This window comes from Lytechinus pictus, chromosome 7, assembly GCF_037042905.1.
Source record: "Lytechinus pictus isolate F3 Inbred chromosome 7, Lp3.0, whole genome shotgun sequence".
NCBI classification, from domain to species: Eukaryota; Metazoa; Echinodermata; class Echinoidea; order Temnopleuroida; family Toxopneustidae; genus Lytechinus; species Lytechinus pictus.
Window position 1 is genome coordinate 4,738,138 of NC_087251.1, and position 26,388 is coordinate 4,764,525.

General features: G+C 33.9%; 1 protein-coding gene across 1 annotated transcript in view; it reads left to right on the forward strand.

Annotated features, from left to right (window-relative positions):
* Positions 1–6,194: 6,194 nt before the first annotated feature.
* LOC129264048 (cyclic nucleotide-gated cation channel alpha-3-like) overlaps positions 6,195–26,388 on the forward strand; it is a 41,690-nt gene continuing 21,496 nt past the window's right edge. Inside the window, exons 1-8 of the mRNA XM_064101726.1 lie at positions 6,195–6,229; positions 10,026–10,088; positions 10,970–11,050; positions 16,053–16,157; positions 18,345–18,450; positions 19,707–19,745; positions 23,079–23,160; positions 23,727–23,826. Coding sequence (XP_063957796.1) covers positions 6,212–6,229; positions 10,026–10,088; positions 10,970–11,050; positions 16,053–16,157; positions 18,345–18,450; positions 19,707–19,745; positions 23,079–23,160; positions 23,727–23,826 — 594 coding nt within the window. The 5' untranslated portion in view covers positions 6,195–6,211. The remainder of the gene's footprint in view (positions 6,230–10,025; positions 10,089–10,969; positions 11,051–16,052; positions 16,158–18,344; positions 18,451–19,706; positions 19,746–23,078; positions 23,161–23,726; positions 23,827–26,388) is intronic.

A 26,388-nucleotide genomic window follows, 5' to 3' on the forward strand; every position in this document is an offset into this window, starting at 1 on the left:
TCTTGAAGCAATTTTCTAGGGATATGGTCTGATTGTAATATTCTTCATTTTCTATATAACTTCGTCTTCGTAGAAATATCAAAAAGTGTAATTTTATACGATTTTTCCTACAGTTCACAATCCCCATAGGCGCGCGTGTACGGTAGGGACAACCGGTGAATCGACGGAGTGCTCTTCATCGAAATACTACGTTGGTTGGTCCCCGGAAGTGGCGGGCGGAATTTAGCCCGAATCCTCGATGGAAGTCGATCAAGTGCATATGAGCTGAGAGAGTGAAATATCAGTGTACTTGTACAGGCCCTTCTACTTTTTATAAATATTTCTTGTTGCTTTTTTTGTTAAGTTAATTTTTCCTGGTGTAGAGATAAGTTTCAGTTCTAATAATGCACTTCAAATACATTTTGGAGTGTCTGTTTGAGGCGTTTGGGGCGATTTCACCCTGGCCCCAAAATGCTCGCAACGACAATACGGGGGCATGATGACCCCTAAATTTTTAAAAACTTATTTTTCTATTGAAAATTATCACAAAATTCACCAAAAGTGTGCACGAAAGCCTTCGTATTTCACTTTTAAAACTCCAAAAAGTGCCCAAATGACAAGCTTGGTCGCTTCGCTGTGTCGCTTAATTCAACTTGAGAACGTTTACGCGTCTGCTTCGATATATCCCCCCCCCCCCCTCCTCCGAAAGAAATTCTGTATACGGCCATGCTCTAAAGAGCCTGGCACATTGATTTATGTATACTTTCATTTTCATTATTTTTATCTCATTATCAACATGGCCTTACGCATAATTTTTTCCAGGGGGGCCGGGGCCGGAGCATGACGCGCGTAAACTTTCTCATAAAAATCTTGAAAAAGCGAAGCGACCAAGCTTGTCATTTGAGCTTGGTCGCGCCGCTGTCTCGCTTTCAAGATTTTTTTGAGAAACTTTACGCGTGTCCTAGCTGCCATGATGATAATGTGATAAAAATAATGAAAATGAAAAGTACATACTATAAATCAATGTGCCATATGCTCTTTTGAGCATGGCCGTTCACAGAATTTCTTTCGGGGGGTGGGGGCAGACGCGCGTAAACGTTCTCAAGTTGAAAGCGAGACAGCGAAGCGACCAAGCTTGTCATTTGGGCTTGGTCCCGTGGCTGTCTCGCTTTCAAGATTTTTTTTGAGAAAGTTTACGCGCGTCATGCTCCGGCCCCGGCCCCCCTGGAAAAAATTATGCGTAAGGCCATGTTGATAATGAGATAAAAATAATGAAAATGAAAGTATACATAAATCAATGTGCCAGGCTCTTTAGAGCATGGCCGTATACAGAATTTCTTTCGGAGGAGGGGGGGGGGGATATATCGAAGCAGACGCGTAAACGTTCTCAAGTTGAATTAAGCGACACAGCGAAGCGACCAAGCTTGTCATTTGGGCACTTTTTGGAGTTTTAAAAGTGAAATACGAAGGCTTTCGTGCACACTTTTGGTGAATTTTGTGATAATTTTCAATAGAAAAATAAGTTTTTAAAAATTTAGGGGTCATCATGCCCCCGTATTGTCGTTGCGAGCATTTTGGGGCCAGGGTGAAATCGCCCCAAACGCCTCAAACAGACACTCCAAAATGTATTTGAAGTGCATTATTAGAACTGAAACTTATCTCTACACCAGGAAAAATTAACTTAACAAAAAAAGCAACAAGAAATATTTATAAAAAGTAGAAGGGCCTGTACAAGTACACTGATATTTCACTCTCTCAGCTCATATGCACTTGATCGACTTCCATCGAGGATTCGGGCTAAATTCCGCCCGCCACTTCCGGGGACCAACCAACGTAGTATTTCGATGAAGAGCACTCCGTCGATTCACCGGTTGTCCCTACCGTACACGCGCGCCTATGGGGATTGTGAACTGTAGGAAAAATCGTATAAAATTACACTTTTTGATATTTCTACGAAGACGAAGTTATATAGAAAATGAAGAATATTACAATCAGACCATATCCCTAGAAAATTGCTTCAAGAAATGTCATTATGAAGAGGAAATGGACAAAAATTTGTGAAGAAAAATCACGAAAAAGGAAATCGCATCATGAATATTCATATCATGGGCGGTCCCACATTTGCATGTTATAGCGAGTTTTCCATTATTTAATAAATAATGGCATTATTTAATAAATAATGGCATTATTTAATAAATAATGGTTATTTGTATACAAATAATGATTATTTGTATATAATGGCAAACTGTAAAAATTGTTTATAAATAATGATTAATGGGATATTGAAACAAAATTATTATTTATAAATAATGAAGTAGATATTTCATTATTTAACAAATAATCTTTATTTATAAATAATGGAAAACTCGAACATTAAATAATGATTATTTATAAATAATGAGAATAATGGTGCACTCGAAAAAATTATTTATAAATAATGAAGTAGACGTTTTCATTATTTAACAAATAATCATTATTTATAAATAATGGAAAACTCAACAAATTATTTATAAATAATGAAAAACAAATAATCATTATTTATAAATAATGAAAAACAAATAATCATTATTTGTAAATAATGAGAATAATGGTGCACTCGAAAAAATTATTTATAAATAATGAAGTAGACGTTTTCATTATCTAACAAATAATCATTATTTATAAATAATGGAAAACTCAACAAATTATTTATAAATAATGAAAAACAAATAATCATTATTTATAAATAATGAAAAACAAATAATCATTATTTGTAAATAATGAAAAACAAATAATCATTATTTATAAATAATGAAAAACCAATTATCATTATTTATAAATAATGAAAAACAAATAATCATTATTTATAAATAATGAAAAACAAATAATCATTATTTATAAATAATGGAATGTCGAACTATTATTATTTACAAATAATGAAGTATTACTTGGAATTATATATAAATAATTAGAAATGATATTTTATATAATAGTAGTTACTTACAAATAAAATGTAAATTATATATAAATAATAGTTATTATTTAATAAATAATGATTATATAACAAATAATTGTTCTATATAATATTGGTACATTCGGCGCCTCATAGGTATAGAGATGCTTTTGTGAGACCATCTGAAGGCCGCATCAGTACGTCAGTGATAAGATTGAATGAAATCATAACAGAGTATATTCATTTATTCATGCGGTTCCGAGGGATGTCTATGAAATGAGAGCCAAGGGAACAGACATTGAACGAGAGGAACGACCGAAAATATAATAACAAAAAAACATCGAGAATACAAACCATGTCTGAAAAGGAATGGAAAATATTGGTGATGTAGTATAATCATAACCATAATTGTAAAAAGAAATTGAAAATCATCAAACTCCGTCATAGAGAAAGTTACGGGGTGGGGTTAAGTCATCTAAATAATTTCATCTCACCCCAAAAGAAAACGTGTTCTGTTAATGACATGCAAATTTTCTGTATTGTACTTCTGAGATCTACCACATTATGAATTCTTAGATATTATTACATTATTTCCCAAATTTCTGAGCAGATAAATAAAGCATTTGATAGCGATGCAGGCTCGGGGATTGTGTTTGTTGGATTTGAGTTATTTTGTTGTTGTTATACATGCATAATTCCCTAGGATCTTTTTTAAAAGAATACCGAGCTCCGATTCCGACTCACTGATAGTTGTACATCAAGGTAAGTTGCAAGGGTCAAGTTCAAATTATATATCTCATCTCGTTGACCTTATACCTTATACACCGTTATTTTGAATATTTTTTTATCAACACAAGAAAAAGTACTTCCCTTCGATTCCAAATATGGTTATTCATTAAACATATTAAAAAGTGTAGCCTAATTAACAGACACTGGTTTTCACTGGGGCCTTTTCGTAAGAATAAAAAGTAAATATACATATACATACAAACAATAAGATACATGAGTAAAGATTAAAACTATATACATATTACGCAACTATGTGTTACAAGATACAATGTGAAGGTGAATGTTTAAACAAAATCTAAGAAAACTGCATGGGTGGAAACAGAAAAGGGTTGGTTAACTATAGTCTGACAAAGAGCAAACAATGATAATATAGCTCAAATTGATAACATGAAAGACTGACTTAATCAACTGTGCACTATCAATTCATGAAATAAAGAAATAAAATTGTACAATAATACAAAATTACCTGAACTAATGCAAAGGAAAAACTTTTTAGTTGAATGAAACCGGGATAAGTAACAATGTGAAGGAAAACGAGAATTATCAAAGTGCTTTCAGATCATTTTTAATGCATCAAGATTAGGGGAACGTCGAAGTTCAACTGTGAAAATATTCCAATGTGCTATGCCCGCAATGTCAAATAACTGTATTCGGTTTTATATCTATCTGCATGTTACAATTTCCGTTAAGATTGGGCGTTGCCCGTACTGCTGCACCATCATAAAGAGTAATCTTTTTGCCAGAATTGAGGGAACTAGTTTGTGAATACATTTAAAGACCTTAGATAATCATGATTTTGTTTGCTTTTCCTGAAGAGAATACAATATTACCCTTCAAAGAAATGATTTTATACTATACGCGTATTTATCTTCACTCATTGATTAACTTTTGTGTGAAAAGGGTGCAAAATTAAAATAAAACTGACTCGCAGGAGTCATATTCTGCAAAAATAAAAGTAAATAGTACTGATGTTAACTTAATATACTCTAATCATAAGCCTGCTCACTATGGCGAAAATAGTCAATATGGCGTGGTTTGCCAAATGAAAAGAAGACCATCCGCCACTCGTCAGTTATGATCATCTCTCACATAAACAAAGGATATGAAGATATATTTTCCTGAAAAAAGATCTTCTTTTTGCAGTAGATCTAATAGATATTAATTTTCAAAATTTATGAATGATTATTTCTTACCTTATCGAGCTCATGATGATTTGACAGAAGAATCACGTTTCCAAAAATATTTTATTCATCACGAGTGAAGGAAAATTACTTGATCAAAACAGTTTCCCAAAAATTTATGTAAACATGTTGAGTTTGCGTAAGGTAGTTTCAGATCTACGAAAGATGTGAAATCTAGTTACTTGCTTGGTTTTTTTATGAATCCAGTTTTGAGGGGATTCATTGTCCAAAGAAAGAACATTATTCACGAAGAAAGCGCATGTGATAGGTCCTTGTTTTTATTCAAACCTATCTCTCTATAACATCATGCCTTGCGACAAATTAATGTACTGACTATCTAAACAAGATGTTAAACTGCTTTTTATGAATTTATGTTTACTGTGATTACATCACTTTCCTATGAAATAACATTGCCATTAAAAGGGTCTGTTAACAATATTTTCTCCCTCTTCTCTCTCCCTCACTCCTTCTCACCCTCTCTCTCTCTCTCTTTCTCTTTCTATTTGTATATATATATATATATATATATATATATATATATATATATATATATAAAATAGAAATAGTCTGCTATATATATATATATATGAATATATGTATATATATATATATATATATATATATATATATATATATATATATATATATATATATATATATGTATATATATATATAAATGTGTGAAGTTATACATGTACTACAGCTTTGACAACTCTTTTTATTTAAATATTGTAAAGAAATGGATGAAGAGAACAATGGTAGGCGTAGCTTAAATCAAGGTTCCCCAGAGCTATCTACCCTTTTTGGAAAAATTGGTGATGCCGAAAAAATGCCCCTGCCGGGAATCGAACCCGGGCCCCCAGCTTTGAACGCCGGTGCCTTAACCACTAGACCACAGAGACGGGTCAGTGGCTAGGGCGACCCCGATCCGATTGACCGTCAGATAGGGGCATTTTTTCGGCATCACCAATTTTTCCAAAAAGGGTAGATAGCTCTGGGGAACCTTGATTTAAGCTACGCCTACCATTGTTCTCTTCATCCATTTCTTTACAATATATATATATATATATATATATTACCGTCCCACACTCCCAGTCACTTTCACAGCATGCCCATCAACGTTGTAAGATTTCAAAATGGTCGTCATTATTTCATTATGTAATAGGATAAGATACATGCACAGCATCAATATTTCTACATCAGAATCTCAACATACGTTGCTATGTAGGTCATGCCTGTAGTAGTTTGCAATCCAGATAAGACGTTAACTTATTGAATTTGTATATTATGTTTCTAATTAAATCTTCAGACAAACGCCCGTTGGCGATGGATGATTGGGCTCGTAGAGGTAGGTAGATTCCCCATCATCCATTTTCTTAATTTTCACAAATCCCTGTCATCCACGAGATATATTTTTCTCGACTATAAAATACAAGGTACAAAGGGGAAAAGCTCTATGTATATTCTGTTCATTGGATCTGCACGGATATTAGCTGGGATTTCGAAGGCCGTCTATCAATCTATATAATTGGTGTCGTATTTATAGATGTTTCCAGTGCAGAAAACAATGATTTCTTGTACACGCCTTTGATCATATTGAAGAGCTAGTACGTGTTGTCATGTTGGGTTAGGATTTTTTATATTTTTGATAATGTACTGTGTTCAATCGTTTTCTCCAAATTGTTCAAAAATGAATGTAGAAATATGATTTTATATATCTGAGTGTGATAGTCGTTCTCATGGTATTCTTTGGATGCTATCATAAACTTATCAGTTGAGAGATATTCTTAATTTTTGTTATCAATTAAAGGCAAATTTGACTTCACTCAATTGTGTTTGTACATCTATATCTGATTTTACATGGCACTTTAATCAACAAGTGCGTCTACACTAAAAAACAAATCAGTAAAAAATGACTAGTTAATAGGGTCAGGTGGGTGCCACTGTTATTATAGTCATATTTGACAGTTTTCTAGTCGTATTTTACTAGAACAGAGTTAATTCTAACTAGAATTTATGTCAGAAATGTGACTAGCACATCAGTTGCACCCAGCTGACTACTTGTCTAGTCAATTTGACAGATTTGTTTTAAGAGTGTAGGAAGAAATATGTCAAGTCTGTAAAAAATTAAATATTATATAATTCAAACAATATAAAAACAAGAGAAATAGAGAGTGGGGGAAATCGTCAACCCTCTCATTTTCATGTCACTGGATTGTGCATTTAAAAATGTTGTGAAAAATAACATGAACTATAAAATGTCATAACTTTCTTATTTTATATTCGAAATTTTCAACATTATGCTTGTTTGATTTTTCTCTTTCAATTCAAAATCATCTTTTTTCGGGGTAGACGTGACGGTCGCATATATAAATGTTGAAAGACAAACTTTAAAAGGGAAAATCTCTAAATGTTTTTTTATGAATTATCCAAAAAAATTCTGATTAGCAGTAGTAAATCATTTTGTTTTAAATGAAGCCAATGATTTAGATTTAAGTATTTAAGATTCAAATTCAAAATATATAGTTTGGTTGGTCACGTACTATATAGCTATATTTCACCCCGTGGTTACTCTGTATTCGGTTTTTATTTACAGTCATAATAGGCTCATTGTCTCATCATAATATTAATATCCATGATTCCAGGGCCATGATTACAGCCATGAGAACTCCGACATACAATAAACATTCAGTCATGTTTTATTTTTATACTTCTTATGAAGCATAGCTTATGATCCTAAAAGGGGGGCAATCAATATTCATGCATGCGAAACAAAATATGCATAAATTCAGACAATACAACGTTATAACCGCATCATCGTAAACCGACAAAGTATATATATGTCTTGTATAACATGTAGGATATGAAAACTATACCATACATGTCATAGACAGTGGCAAATAATTGATTACTATTACTACTGGTGATAATATCAATTCATTTCGTGTGAGGTGATGTGTAAACCCGAACTGTTTTCTTTAGGCTATATACGGCTGGTGGACACCTCACGACTCGTGAAATAATGATGGAGTTATGGTAGATCGACGGAGAAAGGTTAGAGTTACACACCTAGAGGCTCGTTCAAAACTGTTTTGACGCCGAAAAACAAGGCAATTTTACTTGTGAATACGCTTGCGATATGAGTTCCTGATCAATCCGCCATCTTGTAAATGCCCGTTGAGCACATTATGAACTACACGGTAAAGAGGGGGGGGGGGGGGGGTAATCAAGCACCTAAATACACAACAATGGTTTTAGCGAGTTTCAGGCACTTTGAGCCATAGTATTCAGATACCTGATGACTGTCATTTGCGAGAGATTTTGTCAGTCATATTTTTAAGCAATGGGTTATTCATTAATCAATGAAGAAGGGGTGGTGGATGGTAAAGGACAAAATGATATTTTCGTGTGTTTTATTCGAAACTTAACAGGAATGAGCTTCTTTATCACATTCTTAATAACTAGTTATTGCAAGTATCTCTTCTATAAATTATGTTGAGATCACTTTACATCAGACCTTTCGTCTAATTATTCAGCTTCATTCATCATGCATGAACTTACCCCATATCCATCCCTATCATCAATCGCATCCTACATGCATGAAGACTAGACAAAAGCTGTCGGTGTTGACAATAGTTTCATAGCCATTGTAAGTTGGTTCAATGGACATATCAAATGCAATGAAAGTATTCATTCATGCAGCGTTGATTGTAATTATACTACCCTTTTAAAAGTATACAGACAGACATGGAAGTAAAATTTATGACCAATCAAGTAAAAATCTATATTGATAAAGAAAAAGCTGTGCAGTTTCCTCTGGTACTACCTTGTGAGGTTTAAGTATATGTGGAAGCCAAATAAAACTTCAAACTTAATTACAAGCTTGGAAATAATAATAATCACCATCATCAATAATCTGAGGGTTTTTTTTATTGCGCTATATACGATACAATATCAATGAATATGTGATCATTCTCAAAAGCAGTTACCTTGTATTGCATTTCCTTCAAAATTAAAGTTGTGATTATATCATATTGATTGTGCTTGATTGCAATGTTTACCGTTCACTGATTTCATGTACATTCCTCTTATTCAAAATACAAGTAATAATAATAATAATAATAGAGGATATTCATCAAGCGCATACACTCTAAAAACAAATCAGTTAAAAAATTAGGGTCAGCTGGGTGCAACTGTTATTCTAGTCATATTTGACTATTTTCTAGTCGTATTTTACTCAAAGAGAGTTATCTCTGACTAGAATACTATGTCAGAAATGTGACTGTCAGTGATTGCCATATCAGTTGCACCCAGCTGACTACTGGTCTAGTCAGTTTGACTGATTTGTTTAAGAGTGTAATAACTAGTATAGTTCTCTATGTGCTGTACAATTGGAAATAAACAAAGGATAAATATAAAAAAAGGAGTTCGTCTTAATTCATAACTCATTTTATACTTGATTTAACAGAATGATGCTTTTCACATATAATCGTTATCGATCGTCATCTTAATCAGTCATAGTACATCGCAGTCATGTGCATAGATGGAGGTAGATTGAGTGTATTATCATTTTAATCACGACTAGATCTAGCTAAAGGCAGCAAACTGCTGTGTTGGTATGTGCTATTAGAAATCCGTCACGTACGTTGGAGAAGCAAGTAATTGGTTTATATAAAGGGATTTTAAATTAAAAAACGTACCCTCAAAATGAGAATTGTACCCACATATTTTGTGTGGTGCCCCCACGATGGATGGATGGATAAAAATGAATGAACAATCATGCAAATGTTTCTATATTGAAAACAAGTGTCCATTTGCAGGAATTACGATTTTAGTAATTTCGTCATTAAAAAAGGGTATTATAGTAACATGGTTCAATAGCTATGATAGCCAACAAAGATCACATGTTTTTCATAGAAGTCAAGAAAATGACACATTTACTAGTTAGTTTCCATGAATTTGAGCCCATGTAGAATAAATTTAGATCACCCATACTCAAATCTTCTCTCACACTCGTAAAAAAATCCACACAATTCTGTAAACATGCTAATGGCGTAGTTTCAGTGACATGGCTGGTGACGTACTGTGCTCTATACAGCGCTTTGGAGTTTTAATGATTTTTTAAAATTTTATTTAACTTGCAGAATATTTTGGAGGGTAATGAATTTGTGATTGACCCTGAAGGTGACTTCGTCTATCGATGGATGGTGAGTATTTAGTCATCCAAATACTTATCTCTATTCCATTTTACCTCATAATATATGGAACAAGAGAAAATTGATTTAGAATATAATGCTTCAAATTTTGATATTGGTCTTGGATAGAATATGCATAACATTTAACAGTACCCGTTGCTAACGTAGTGTTCTGGACTACCAGCTGTTTTGCTACTTATAATGATTAATTTCACTCTCTCGGTTCCTTATTCGCAATCCAGTGTTTTTATCAGTTAAACGTGTAAGTTCCGAACTTCATTAACATTGACATTATTCACAAAAGGAAAGTCCTTCTTAACTTATTCTTCTTGGAATAATTAACCTTGCTCGAATCTTTAGTATCAAGTCTGTTTTTATTTGCAATACAATCCATTCGTTATTAAAGTAGGGAGGTTTGTATCTTTCATTGTTATCTTTATTATTATAATTGTACTTTTCTTCTTCTACAACCTCATTTTGAATGTTTCCTAGGCAGTGCAGAAAGTTACATGGTGTGCGAGCATGCCATGATCCGATGACCGGGATGATAATGTATGTAAAACGATTAGAGACGTCGTTCCGAAATATTGATATAAGCGCTATAATGTGGATTATTGTTATTATTATTGTTATTTTTATTATTATTATTATTATTATTATTATGATGATCATCATTATCAGTATTGTTATTGTTATTATTATTATCATTATCATTATGTTAAAATAATCTTAATCATTACTGCAGGAACTTAAATTGAGGGAAGTAGATATCCCCCTTTTTTTTTTAAAAACTTAACATTGAATGATCATTTGAGATAGATATCATTTCCACACTATGATATTAACTTTGTCTGAGTTTATGATTGGTATCCCTTCTTCGTCTCTTTATACAGGGTCTAGTAGCCTTCGCAGTAGCGTACAATGTGTGGATAATCGTCCTAAGGGTAGCGTTTCATCATCATCTTTCCAATCAGGTTAGCAAATCATTCAATTCAATTATGACGGAGCTATTGCCCTCACGTGACTTCCAAGTGGCCTTTATTCCAGATGTTGGGATTCTGAAATTCGATGCATTTATCTGACTTCTTATTACTTTAATTTCTCTAGGGCAGGAAAGTAATTGTGATTGTCTTATTTCTTTACTAATCATAAAAAGTTTGAAGCCTTAAAAAACAGGCTTAAACTGAACATGCTGAAGCTTATATGAATTCGTACATCATTGTATGCTCTCTTAGTAACGTCAAGAAACTTTATTTTTGTTCAAATGGTAAATCTTGCAAAACTTTTATTTGCGTGTCTTGTTTTCTAATAAATCCAAGAGTGCAGTATTGGTCGCATAAACAATATTCAGATTCTATTATTGATATATACTATTCGTATCAAACAAACATGTACAAAAATAAACTCACGAAACATGACACAGAATTAAGTAAGAAGCCAATGTAATCTGGGTGCATGTACTTTAGGCAGATGTCCTTGTTTCCTTGCTGTTTTGTTATTTTTCATGAAATAATGATCATTGTCATCGTCGTCGTCGAAGAACTGCTTCTACACCATAATCAATAATGCTCTTCTTTAGAGGCATTAAAGTAGATATTCGTAAAGAAGTTATCTTTTTATTGCTTCATTTTACAGCCGCGTTCAATACTAAGCTCCATCCAATTGGAGAAACTTTTGAGTATTCTTAAAATGCAACTCCCTCCTCTGTTGATCCTTCTTATCTCACAGGGAGGGATCACGTGGTAAAAGTGAACAATATAATCATGCGGTGTATACCCCAAGATTCAGTACTTGGACCACTGCTGTCTTTTCTGTATATTGTCTCTATCCATCACATCTGATTCAATCAGTGATATACCACTATTTTAGGTATATCAACCTGACCTAAGGGAGATAGGGTTGAGAGAGAGAGAGGGGGGGGGGGGGCGGACAGAGCGAGGGGGGTGGAGAGCAGACACATATAGCTGATATCCGTGTCTATACAGTGGCGTACCGTGGGTCACGGCATTGGGGGTCACCAGCAGAAAAAAAATGAGTCACTTAGTGGGCATGCGAAGCGCGCTCATTGGCCAGGTATACTGACCTAATATAGAAGTTTGAAGGACTGTGCCATTAAAATGATAAATATAAGACTAATCAAATAACGCGAGAGCGAATTTTTTTTATTCAGACCCGAAATAATAATCATACGAACCTGTCTCACTAAACAAACAATACGAGCGCGAAGCGCGAGCTAAAAGTTTTGTATATATTGACCCCAAACACGAACATTTTAAGGACTATTTTCTACGAATTCATGAAGAGCATATATATTACCATAGTCATCTAATTCGAGCGCCAAGCGCGAGCTGATTTTTTTTTTAGTATGACACCTAAACACATGAAGCGCTTTTTGTATTCATTGTAATAATTCTCCTTCCCCCCTTTTTTTTTGGGGGGGGGGCTGGGGATGGTTGGGTTGCACGTCTATGGTTAAAGTATAGAAAAACCCTCATCGAAGCCATGGCCGAAGCTAACTTGGGTATAATATAACATTTGATGAGCATGCTACCAGGTGGTAAATCTCATGTTGCATGGGGTTCCACAGTGTCATCCTTTAGAAAGATGGGTTTTAGACATCGATACCTTTGTCATTTCGAAACTTGACTCATGATATGCACTTCCAACAAACCATCCTGCCAACGAACTTATGAAGCTCCAAAGAATTAAAATAAAAGTTTGGAATTACAGAGAAGAATCGATTGCAACTGGTGTCATGTCACTCTCATCATCCCTCTTTAATATTGCTGACTCCCGATAGACAAGCGGATTTGTTAAAGATCCTTCTTGTCATCGTTTCTCTTGGCTCAAACACACTCCCTCCCTTACAAACAGAACGAAGAAATAGCTTCATCTTCATGTACATCATTTTAAGAACCTGCATTACGACCAATATAGCTCGTCATATGAGCTGCACCCACCTTTAAAACTGCTCTTAAGTTTTATCCTTTAATATTCATTTTTCTCTACTCGGTGATTGTTATTTGTATCGCTTAATATAATACACTGTTGGATAATAATCTTTGTATCATTATTTAAGATGGACTCTGCGGTATCAGTATTTTCTATGTCATAAATTGTTTAAATGATATATTTCATATTTTGCGATAGCTGTGATAATTGTTCAATACTTTCCACAAATATGTATAAGTAAACAAAAATAATTCATTATGAAAAATGCGAAGAGACTTCTTGTATAATGCGCTTCAGAAATGCAATAAATCATCATTATGATTACTGTTATTATCATTATCATTATAAATATCATTATCATCATGATAATTATTTTCACCACCGTTATCATCGTCGTCATCGTCATCATCATCATCATCCTCATTTTTCAAATGAGAGCTAATGGTAAGGTAAAAGAGCAAAAGCAATATTCATGCTTGATACAATTGCTAAAAGGGCATGGTTCTCTCAGAGGTCATGCTTAAACCAAAGACGCCATTCCAATGTAGGTAAAATGGCCAAAATAATAGAGAAAGGAAAATCTGTCATAGGGCGCTGTTGACCTTCTGTGGGGTTAGTATCAAGTTTCACAGTAAATACCTGATGTGTACTTCACTACTCAGAACCCTTTACTTCATGCATGCCATTTTATCTGGCTATGGAACATGGGATAAGCCATTTAGATGCTTTCAAATTCAACCGCTCATCATACAAATTAGCATCCTGATATTTGAATATCGGCCGCAGTCATGGAGACCTGTACCAATGAACTGTGAACCAAATATTTAGATTCAAGCTTGTGTTTTATGTATTAATATTTTATTTAGTTTCAGTTTACCATGCTATAATGACCAAGGTTTAAGCTACATTCTAAGACGGGCTGGGAAAATGAGATATATACAAGTGTTCAAGATTTAAAAAGAAATACGATATTTCACATCTTACCAATAATGTGTGTGCATTAAAAAAGTTTGGGAGGAGGGACGGAGCTAGTCATCTGAATAAATCAAAGATAAGAATAAGATTTTAGTAGAAAGTAATATTTTGATTCCTTTCATTACTGTCTTCACCAAAATAATTTTCATGGCTTCTAGAAAAGAAATATGAAAGGTTACATTTTGGATATTCTGGTGTCAAAATTATTATTGTAAAGGGTCACGTGGTAAAAGGTTGAAAACGTAACCCAGTTATATTTTGTGTGGTAAGACCAGATCATATCATCCTCTTCATTCACAGAGGATTTCCTTTCAATTTATCCAACGCAGATTTGCGACTGCGTGACAAGCGTTGAATTTAAGAAATAATTTCTGTGTTTATTGACAGAATAAGGAAGTGAAAACTAAAAAAAATATCAATTTAGATAATGAAGGCAGATTACCTTCCTAATTAGGTGCTCAGTTTCTAATGAGAAAAAGACCGACCTAGAATATTTGACCCACTGCTTTGATCCACAGTATTAATTATTCATACTATTCAAAATATCAGATGAATCTGAAAACCAAATACATCAGATATCAACTAAACTTTCCTTGCCATGCTGTTTATATCTTTCCCTATTTTTGTTCTCATTTTATTTCAGCATTAATGTATAAAATTCTAAAGTTTAAGGATTTGAAATAAACAGATCGGCTGTAAAGAATGACAAGCCGAATATTTGATTTATCTTAAATCCAAAGGATTAATCAGATCTAAAATATTAAAATTCAAATCTGTAAGGTTTAAATCTAAATCCAATGTTCAGACGGTCACTATTCACAGCCAATGTGGATTTATTTTAAATCCTTAAAATTTAGAATGTAGATTTCATAACTGTTTACTGTATTAAAAAATACGATTCTAGGACCCTGAACCGTTTCGATGGTCATTTTGATTCAGAGACCATATACCGAGCTGTTTTAACCTCTTAGGCTCTTAAAACTTTTGATTATATTTTGGAACTATAATTAACAGATTTCTCATCATGTCCTACAATTCCTGTCGCATTAACATTTATTTATTTATTTATTTATTTTGTTCTATTTACCCAGGGTAGTCTCGTTAGTACAAAACTGCGTTACAAGAGAGCCCTGTTAAAATACAAACATATTACAATATTATACAATGTAAAAAGAGTAAAACATTACATACAACAACATGACTTCATGACTTAATAGGTACACTCTTTCAGGAACAAGAATAAAAACTGTCAAAGGCGAGGTGTATGCATGTGTCTGTGGGGGCGCGTGTGCACTACCCATTTGGAAACGGGGATGGCCTTGATATTTTGTGTGTCCTCGGTCCAAATTCGAACCCATGTCCCAAAGAACATGATTCAATACTCAAATCGCAACGAGATCATCGGTTGTAGGCCTAAATAGTAAAACTTACAAATGATTAGCGGTGTTGCAGATTCCTGACAAAGAGGTCATCGGTTATGTAATGAAAAACAAATCTGATTTTAACTATAAACTTGTATTGTGTGTGTGGGTCAGGGTGTGTGTACATGTGCGTTCGCATAATGTAGGGTCCATGGTTAGATTTAGATAGGAGGATCTCACTTTTCACTGATATACTGATAAAAAAACGTTCCGGTATATCAGTGCCTGTGATAATAAATTGCCATAGAAGTAATAATAAATGTTGATGGCTACCGCATGTGCATCCAATTGCCCAGCAATATACAGTTTATTCATTTGAATTAATGTGTTATCTTTCTGTACATATTTCATTAAAATTAAAATTTGTTCAGATCAATGTCATTTGTAATACGGACATCACTTTGAGTATTGATGCTACTGGAGGTTATTCAGAATAAATTCCGACCTATACATACACAACAAATATGAATACATATTCATATTAATATAGGCTTAACTTACATGTATATGAATATTATATATGCTTGATATATTCAAATGTATGGGTAAAAACATAATACATATTAGTGCGTGTAATGACCTTTTCATGAAGTATTTCTAACATTTTATGTTTTTCATCTATTGGTAGGCAAATGCTCAATATTTCGGTGTTGTAGATCTTGTTTGTGACACCATCTTTGTCGTCGACTTCTTGGTTAACTTCCGGGTCGCCTTTCTTCAGCATGGTCTCTTGGTGAGTGCTTATTCAAAGTCAATTTGAAATTTAAAAATGATTTTATTGGGTAACAACAAAACCGCTAGTTCAAATAGTTAAAAACATATTAACAAAATTATACATAAAAAGATTTCTAGTTTGAATACGAATTAACTCAATGAATATATAGGAACACAATATAGAAGGATGTTTATATTCATAATTCATCCCTATACACTTATCAATTAAGTTGATTTTTTTATATATTAATACAATAACAATTTTTTTTCTGAAATGACAAAAACGTAAAATTGTGAGAATCATAATGTAAGGGTATATCTACGTTCGGAGAATGGTAAACGTTTGATAGAGCAATAATAAAGTTATGACTAATATAAGACTATGCCATTTGAAATTGCTCTTGGTGAGAAGAGTTTGAGAGACAACTATCTCATTAGTTTGTCATGTACAGGGGCGGATCCAGGATTTTCCAAAGGGGGCCAAATTTTTCGGATGAAAATTTTGAGAAGCCAAAAAAAAAAAAAAGGTTTTTAACCACAAATGAAGGATAAAAAATTGACAAGCAAAAAAAAAAAAGGTTTTCAACCACAAATGAAGGGTATTTTGTACCCAAAAAAATTTAACAAGCCCCCCCCCAAAAAAAAAAGGTCTTCAATTTCAAAGGGGGGGGGGACACATTTCGGTTTCAATGGCATTTTTACATTACAAATTTTACAAATTTTTATTTTTCTTCTCAAGGGGGGGGGGGCACGTGCCCCCTGTGCCCCCCCCCCCCCACCCTGGATCCGCGCCTGGTCATGTATTTGATAAAGGGAATTAAGGTTTCCTCATTAACGCCCTTTTCCCTTTAAAACGGTGATATAAATATAACAGAAGAAAACATATGATTCTGATTTCAATCCCTAAGTTTCAAGCAGAAAATATTTTGATATTTGAGCAAATAGAGAGAAGTTCTTATATGGTATCACTAATACATACATATATATATGAGAAATTATACCATTGTTCTCTTCATTTACTTCTTTCACTATATGCATATATATATATATGAGGCCAGAATATTACATACACCCAGGAAATTCAAAGAAAAGTTGACACTTGCCAAACATCATAAAATTCACGGTATCTTAAAAATATTTGTGCTATCATGACGAATTTGATATCAAACCAATGAATATGTCATGCCCCTTCATCTCATTGCTTTATCATCACGAGCTGAAAAAAAAATTAGGTGTAATTTCCCCCCTAAATCTTCATATTTGAGGCAAATCAAAAATAGAAACTTGACAAAAACATTTCATATTTGTGCTAGTTACTTCTCAACACAAACATTTCAGATTACACTTTTTTGTTCAGTGGTGACATATCATGATGTAATATGAATCATAGATTTGACATTTATACATTTCTACGAAACAATTATTGAAAATATAATAACAAACAATAAAATGCATTTGGCACGAATATTACTTTTTTTCAAAGAAAATTCCACCTGAAATATATACTTTAATCTTAACGGCATCCCAATCACGTGACGCTCTTTCATTTGATACCAAATTCGTCATGGTAGTATTTATGTTTCTGAAGATATAGTAAATGTTACGATGTTTGGCAAGCGAACAAATTTCACTGAATTTCATGGGTGTATGTAAACTTCTTGCCTCAACTGTATGCATCTACTCATTATCATGACTTTGTTGTCTTGTAGGAGATACATCGACAAATGGAAAGACAAGACGATTCTGATGTTGTAAACTATAGATTTGATAGAGCCCATGCAGAAGGCTTAAAGCTAAAGCTAAAAAATCAAAATATTTGGTAGTATACAAGCAACATCCACATCATTTTGTCTTTTCTTTCGCCAGCAGGTATAATGGTTACAACCTTCTATAAGTTTATAAATTTATTCCAATTGCTTTGCACTGATTTTGTTGAAAATATTTCTTACCCCTTCCTCTGATTTCTTTTACACAATTTTTCGCTTAGGTTATATTCCCTTTATAAGTTTCAAATACTACCGAAACTTATCATTATTGAGTACCACATTGTGTAGGTCTTCATGCTTCATGATTCATACACAGTGAACTGATTTATGGTTGTAATCGCCATTACTTTTTATACGGTCTAATTTTTATGATGATACTCATTTTAATAATTGCTATCGTTTATTTGTTTTTCTCTTTCACAAATTCTTGTTATGTCTAGGTTAAAGATCCTGCGAAACTAAGCGCAAATTATCGGCAGCATGTCAGATTTAGATTTGACGTAGTTGCTATGGTGCCCTGGGGTGTGGCTTACGAAATATGTAGAGGTATGTGATTTAAAAAAAATTGCATGTTTGGCCTCAACAAATAATGGCTCATTGCGCAACGTTCGATTACCTACATAATACCTTATATTTTACAATTTATTGTCTCGCACCTATTTATGAAATTTAGACTGGGAACCATGCGCATGTTTGGTGGCCATCGATGCTTTCGCCTAAAAGCCTCCTCACACACGAACGATTACCGCAGACTAAGTAAGAGATGCGAATTCAAACAGATGACCAACGATTTTTCAATTCGTCGAGAAAATCTTAAACATGTTCAAAATTTCCGCGCGAATTTGAATAATCGCAGCTGTTAGTTCAAAAGGTGTACGAACCCAAACACGAAGGGTAAATATGATTTACTACCATTGAAAACGATTTAAAACAAAAACATATTTCAGGCAATTCGGTTAGGTGTGAGGGGCCTTAAAGACCAATTATATAAAGCCCCCTCACACCTGACCGACTGTAGGCGGAGGATGGGTGACGAATGGGAAAAATGTACGCGAATTCAACGATTTCAAATAAAATCTCCGTCAAATCATGCGATCAGTAACTATTGTCAAATTGTATCAACGAACGGTAAGCGAAGGATAAATATGACATGCGAAGGATATCGATTTTTTGGTTCACCTCTTTGAGTAAATTGCAGCCGAAGGCGAGTGAAGGGTTGATATACCCAAATAAGACGAACGAACAGTGAGCATTGATTTGATACGGCGTGCGATTAGAAACGAAGACGAGGGAATAGATCGGGGGTTCTTGTACGTTTGTGTCATCGTGTTGCTTCGTTAAAGGTCAAGTCCACCCCAAAAAAGTTGATTTTAATAAATAGAGAAAAATCACACAAGAATAACATTGAAAACTTCATCAAAATCGGATGGAAAATAAGAAAGTTATGACATTTCAAAGTTTCGCTTATTTTTCACAAAACAGTTCTATGCTCAACTCAGTGATATGTAAATGAGAGAGTCGATGATGTCACTCACTCACTATATCTTTTGTTTTTTATTGTTTCAATTATACAATATTTAATATTTTATGTAAGATTCCCTTTGAGAATTACCCACAATAATATAGATGGCATCTCATCATTTGCTTTTCAATAAGTACAATTATCGTCACAATTGCTATACATAATGTTAAGAATAGGTTGCAGTATAGATTAATTTAATTCTTATTGAATGTAAGGGAAGTTGCAGATGACACCAAACGAAAACATTTCAGGGAATTCTTAATTTGTCTTGTTTTTGCAGAACTTTTATTGCCTTTACGACTTTTCAACATCTCACTACGTAAGTATATTCCTATAATTATCTCTTGATATTATTCTTGGATGTTCATTATATACCATACCTATAAATGTTTCTTTGTTCATCCTCGTGTCAATTTATCATGTTTTTTTCACCAAATGCCAGCCGCGTGTAATGAGATCTTGTTTTAACGTAGGATACTTGATTTGATTACGTAGATAGCTTGAAATAAAAACAATCTTTATTCTTTATCTCTAACGGTCATCCTGATCACTTTATACACTGTTATATAGCATCGTTGTTTTGACAGACAATTCAGATTAAATGCACCATTTAGAATTATTTAGTGAAAGCAACAGTTTTTGTGTGACGGTAAATTTAAGTGGTTAAATTATTATTTATCAACAATCACTCAATGAGCAGCTCAAAGTAAATAGCTGTACCCAAAGTGCGATATTGAGCACTATATAGATATATATACACATGTTCAGTATTTCTAGTGCTAACTATAGCACGTAACCTTAGCATTATACGTTTGGAAGTGTATAAATATTGCTATATTCGTCTTTCTGTCCATATTTTATTTTTTGTATCATTTTCTCCAATTTATACTCGCGTCTTTCTACCGTCCACCCATCCATTTATTTACTCCCTCTTCCTCATAAACCACAAATCGTATACTCGCATATCCAATTTAAAACCTATCCACACCAGTCAATCAATCCGTCAGTTCTATACTCTCATCTATAAAGCGTCTGGCGTTTGTTAATATTTAAACTACTATTTGAGGTTCAATTACAATTTTAATGATCACATTTGAATAACCTGCACCCATTAGCTTCAATCTATTATCCTGTCAAAAACTCATTTTATGATTAAAGACTCGTCTGTCGCTTACAATGGAAAATGAAGTGAATCGAACCTGGTTATAATTTCATTCAATTTCCCGGAAAGTTACAAAAGAAATTAGTTCAATGATGTTAAATTCAAGGCGCATCGAAGAATCCAAACAAAGTGTTAAATAATTACATATTGCTTAAATGGCAGTCTAGTCTCGATAAAGGACATAAAATTATGAAATGTAGAATGCGTCGGGTAATATTATAAATTGACTGCAGGGGCGGATCCAGGATTTTCCAATATTTCGTCCAGGAAAATATCTGACAAGCAAAAAAAAAGGTCTTCACTTAAAAAAAAAGGGACACACTTCTTTTTTAGCGGAAATTTTAAAATACAAATTTTAATTTAGCCTCTCAAAGGGGAGGGGGTCCATGGGCCGGCTTTGCCCTCCCCCCCACCTGGATCCGCCAGTGATTGACTGTCACGGTGGGTTTCGGGCAAATTTTCATCTATGTAAAATGACTTCACAGATAGCTTACTTCCTCATATGATTACAACTATAATTACTATCGAGAACCCATAGGAGATTTTATAGATGGGCTATGTCCATTTTTGTTTCAGTATTGCTAATTATGAATATGTTAATTTGAAATATGATACGATTAAAGCTATTTTATACTGTGGATATCACAATCCATAAAAGTGATTGCGCGAAAGTTGATTTACCAGTCTCCAGTACAATATACTTGAAATATATGCCCATTTGAAGATGTTGATTAGATTAAACATCACCGGAGTTTTGATATTTGACCTAATGTACCTTTGCATACAATAAAAATTCTGGATATCTTAGAAAAGAAATGCATTTTAACGCTTACTCCATTTGAGATATATGGTCTCCAAGATGCCAAAATATCTGTGCAGAAAGTTCTGGAGATCCCAGATAAAAAAAAGAAAGGGGGACATATACGTTACTATCAAGGAACCAAAAGCTCTCTGATGGTGTGTTTAAAATTTACATGTTAGTTTCTCAATAATCTTTGGATATGCCTGTACAATAATTCTTGCAAGTGTTCAATTGGTCTCTCACTTGTGTCTGCGCTCAGTGATCTTCTTCGGGGTTTTTCACATCATTTCTCAGGAATTGGTGATTTTTCGAAAATGTTCTGCAGTCGCCACAGTTGTTTTTCAGAAGATTCTTTAAAATTCATGAAAATTGACCCGGTTGATCTGTCAATGTTTTCCTAAAATATTTATTTTTTCAGTTCCACTGTCGAGAGATATTGCAAATCACTAGTTTGATTACGATGACGGTGATTTCAAATCACGAACCTGTTCCAACATTGTATTTACAGAATGCTGAGCTTGCTTCCTTAAATTCGAGAGTGAATTATTACAAATTGTGATTGATTTTGGCACGAGATATGTTAGATAAGTGGTGAAATGTTCAGGACTTTTAAATAATGGAATTTTTTTGAAGAAAATGTTCGGGAGAATAAGAAAGGATAGACAATCTTTTAACCTGACCAGCGAATATTCTCGAAATGTAAAAATTTAAAATGTCAATTTTACTTTTAAGACATATCATTTTAATCCCTTTGTTAACAATGCCTCTGAGTTTAATATCCAGTTTAACTCTGTACTATGTACTAATCTTAATGTCAGCAAGCCTGTTATCAAAATTTGTGGTAATAGTGTTGATACAGTTGATAATATCATTCACCACGGTCATGCTGTCAACAATAATGTCTATAATTTTGATACATCCAAATGTGCAGGGGATTTAAACCGTCAGTGTAATATGTTGTTGGCTATATTTTAATATGCTAATGCCTGTCTCAGAAACTTTATTTTTAAGAAACATTGTTCAAGTTGTTATGGGACTCAGATATTTCCTTCGTATGACAATAAAATTGTTTGGATAAATTATGCAAGTATTGGAGGATAGCAATAAGAAGAATATGGAAAATAACTTGACGAACTCATAATCGCTATTTACCTCACTTAGTGGGTGTAAAAGATCCAATTCTTGTTTGAAAAAAAAAACGCTGCTTATCTTTTTAAATAAAGCAATGAATTACACAAATAATGTGATGTCATTTGGCATCGGTAAATATTGAGCCCATTCTGTAATGGGTGGTAACTTAAGATACTTACATTACAAATATTGTTTGACGATAAATGAGATTAACAAAAATTGGTCAGAGGTGTGTGACAAAGAAAGTGATGTTATTTTAACAGTTGACCAAACCATGGACCTTCTACTCAGTGTAGTAGGTCCATGATCAAATCAAAGAGCTATTATGTACACAGTGATTTCTATTCAGTACTCGTGTTATTATTTGTACTTTGTGAATATATTTGTTATTGTTGCATCATTGTGATTGTGCTTTTTTATAAAAGCAAATGAAGAAGAATTAATAACAATAAACTATCTGCTGAGCTATTTTTTATTGTCATCACATAGGGATGGTAAAAACTCACAAGTAAATGATCATGGTTATCTTTGTTTCTGGCATGATTCCTTTTTTTTAGCTCAGATATCAACACCTGTTCTTCGGCTTCCCAAACTCTTAAAATGGCACTCACTCGATACCTTCTTCGCTAAATGGGATAGGTAAGAATACTTTAAAGAGTACCGAGATGGGTAATGTGTGTGGGCGAAACAAGAGTGGAATGGGTGTACTCAATTACCCATTCTGTTTCCATATATATATATATATATATATATATATATATATATATACTTACCAACCACTATTATCGAAATGTAAAGTGTCATCGTTATTCATACAAAATTGTTACAATTTGTTTTCAGATATTATATATACTGCTTTGTTCATTTGATAAATAATGAAATTTTCTTTGAATATCAATTCTGTTAACACTAATCCTAAAGAAGCCCTTGTCTGAAAAATGATAAGAAACTATATATTTCCCATTTGGATTTTGAAGGGATATTGTTGAAATTGGGGAAAAAAAACCTGAAGTATATCTGATTTCAAAATTAATCCTCTATAACTGAAATATTTAAATTAGAATTCTTTACAGAATGTAGGCCTTATGAGAGAATTACCGTTTCTGGATTATTTGATATAATTTTGGTATGAATGATAATAGCATAGTAACGTGCATTATTGATTGTTTAACCCTAGTATCATCTTTCGATCTTTTTCATCTCAGCCGCACCAGTAATCCTAATCGCCTTCGTGCATTCAAGCTATCTATGTATCTAGCAATCAGTATACATTGGATCGCATGTTTTTACTACATGCTTTCTGAGGTAAGTAAGATATGTATCAAAGATGCGATCATGTTTAATATATGAACCTCATTTTGAAAGCACATCGGCAGTCAAAATGAAATGGCACGTTACCATTACAAATCACTCGAATTGTTATTAAAAGAGAAGATCGTATCGGAAATTATGAAAGCAAGCGTAAAAATGTTGAATTGAAAGTGGAATAGCTTGATATTGTGAAATAATTTAGGGAGAATGATGATAGGAAAAGATAGAGAGAGAGGATGGGAGAGGAAGAGAGAGAGAGAGAGAGGGAGGGAGGAGTTGTACAGATTCATAGATAGATACATCATAGATACATACATGATAATAATAACGCTTTATTTTCCCAGGGTAGCCACTTCAGAATAGGAAACTTCTCTACAAGCGGGCCCTGCATAACGTGAAATAACACTGAAAACTCATTTTGTGCATGTTCGAACCATACCGCATTTCACCTTCCTGGTTTTATAACATTATTCAGATGAAATACCATTGGTTTTGTGAGCAGAAGTGGAAAATTATCTAATCGAAAACTCTTAAGATTATTCATATACCTTGTGAGCGCACAGCCACTGTCGCGTGTGTAGGGGTGGGGGTGGGGGTGGGTGAGGTGTATGGATGTGTGTGTTTGAGTTGTATATGCAATGTTTTGTATGTATGGGAGTAGCAAGAGAGTGTGAGTCACCCGTTTGTGAGTGTGTGGGAGGATGTGTGTATTGTGGGGCGTTGCAAGAAACTTGCGATCAATTGCAAGTCTAAGTTTCGTTCCCGAAATCAAGCATGCCGTGCAATTAATTGCAAATTTGCGATTGATTGCTAATCTGCTTCATGAAACAAGGAGTGTAATCTGATTTGCTAAAGTTAAAAGTGATCAATCAATTGTAAAACTGCAACAGAATATTTGCGATTGATTGCAAATATTTTCTTGCAACACCCCCTTGGTGTGCGCGTGTGTGCGTGTATTAGCAATAGGGAGGTGCCGTGGCCGAGTGGTCTAAAGGCGACCGCACACCTTACGATTGGTCTGCGACCTGATTTCAGAATAAAATGTAGTAGAATTTGATGATAATATTGAGACTTAGAATATCTTTCTGTGTAATGTTCTAAATCATCGTACGAATACCTATGTTCAAATATGTGATTATGCTATCATCCTTCTTAGAATAAAAGCGAATTTAATATCTAGTCGCAATGACGTCATAGCAGTCGTACGATTGGCTACGATTTGAAGCTAATTTGGTCTATACTCCAAAATAAAGGCGTGCAATCTTTCAAAATGTTGATATTAGTATTCTTTCAATTAATTTTAACCTCAAATAAAATGATATGTTCCATTCACATTTTCAGAAAATGAGCAAAATGCGATTTGTTCCAAAATCGGATCGCGAACAGTCGTAAGGTGTGCGATGGCCTTTAGGCGCCTGGCTATACATGGAAAGTCCGGGGTGTATTAGCAATAGTGGAGGTGCCGTGGCCGAGTGGTCTAAGGCGCCTGGCTATACATGGAAAGTCCGGTGTTCGATCCCCGGCCGCGGCACCTATGCCCGTGAGCAAGGCATTTAATTTACAATGCTCTTTTATCCTGCTTTCAAATAAAAGGAAATGCTATAATTATTATTGGTAAATAGGTGTGCACTTATTTCACAAAAAAAAAGGAATTGCCTGCTCGATTGAATGGGTTTGAAATGCAGTTAGACCTGCCCTTGTCCAAGTTCATGCCACAAACCGCCATCTCAAATGGCTACACATTTTGAACTCGATACAATAAATACAATCAATACAATATCCTTGTATCATTGATATTTATTTTTCAAGTCTCAAAATAGTGTAGACAGCTGGCAGCCGTCTGTTTCGAGGAGTTTAAAATTTTTTTTTTTTTAATTTCTCCTCGTACACAGACGGCTCGCTATGTCGTGCAACCACCATTAGGGGGTTGAAAATGCGGTGCCGGGTAAAAATGGCAGAGGTAATAATGGCAGAGGTAAAAATGGCAGAGGTAAACATGGCAGAAGTAATAATGGCAGAGGTAAAATTGGCAGAGGTAAAAATGGTAGAGGTAAAAATGGAAGAGGTAAAAATGGCAGAGGTAAAAATGGCAGAGGTAATAATGGCAGAGGTAAATATGGCAGAGGTAAAAATGGCAGAGGTAAAGATCATGATATGCTACATCAACAAGGAAAAAGACAGAACCTTTTCGGTTAATATCAGTCATAGTTATTGAACTTGAATGGACTCCTCTCGACGAAAGGAGTATTATGAACTGATTAGATATTATATGGATTTTTCTGTCATCATTTTAGGTCTATACTTTATCGTTGATATGATCAAACTCAAACTATTTCATGCCAAAATAATTTCAATTAGTGATTGATGAAAGTATTTATCTTGGCCAGTTCGTATAGTAGAACAGCACTTCATCCCATACATAACCAACAAATTTTAATGTAAAGACCAATGTGCGCTACCATTAACACACTGAAATAGACAAGTTCGGGATTTCTTTGAACCACTGGCATAACTTGGATAACAGAAAAATAACAAAACGTTCTGTAATAAAAGCAA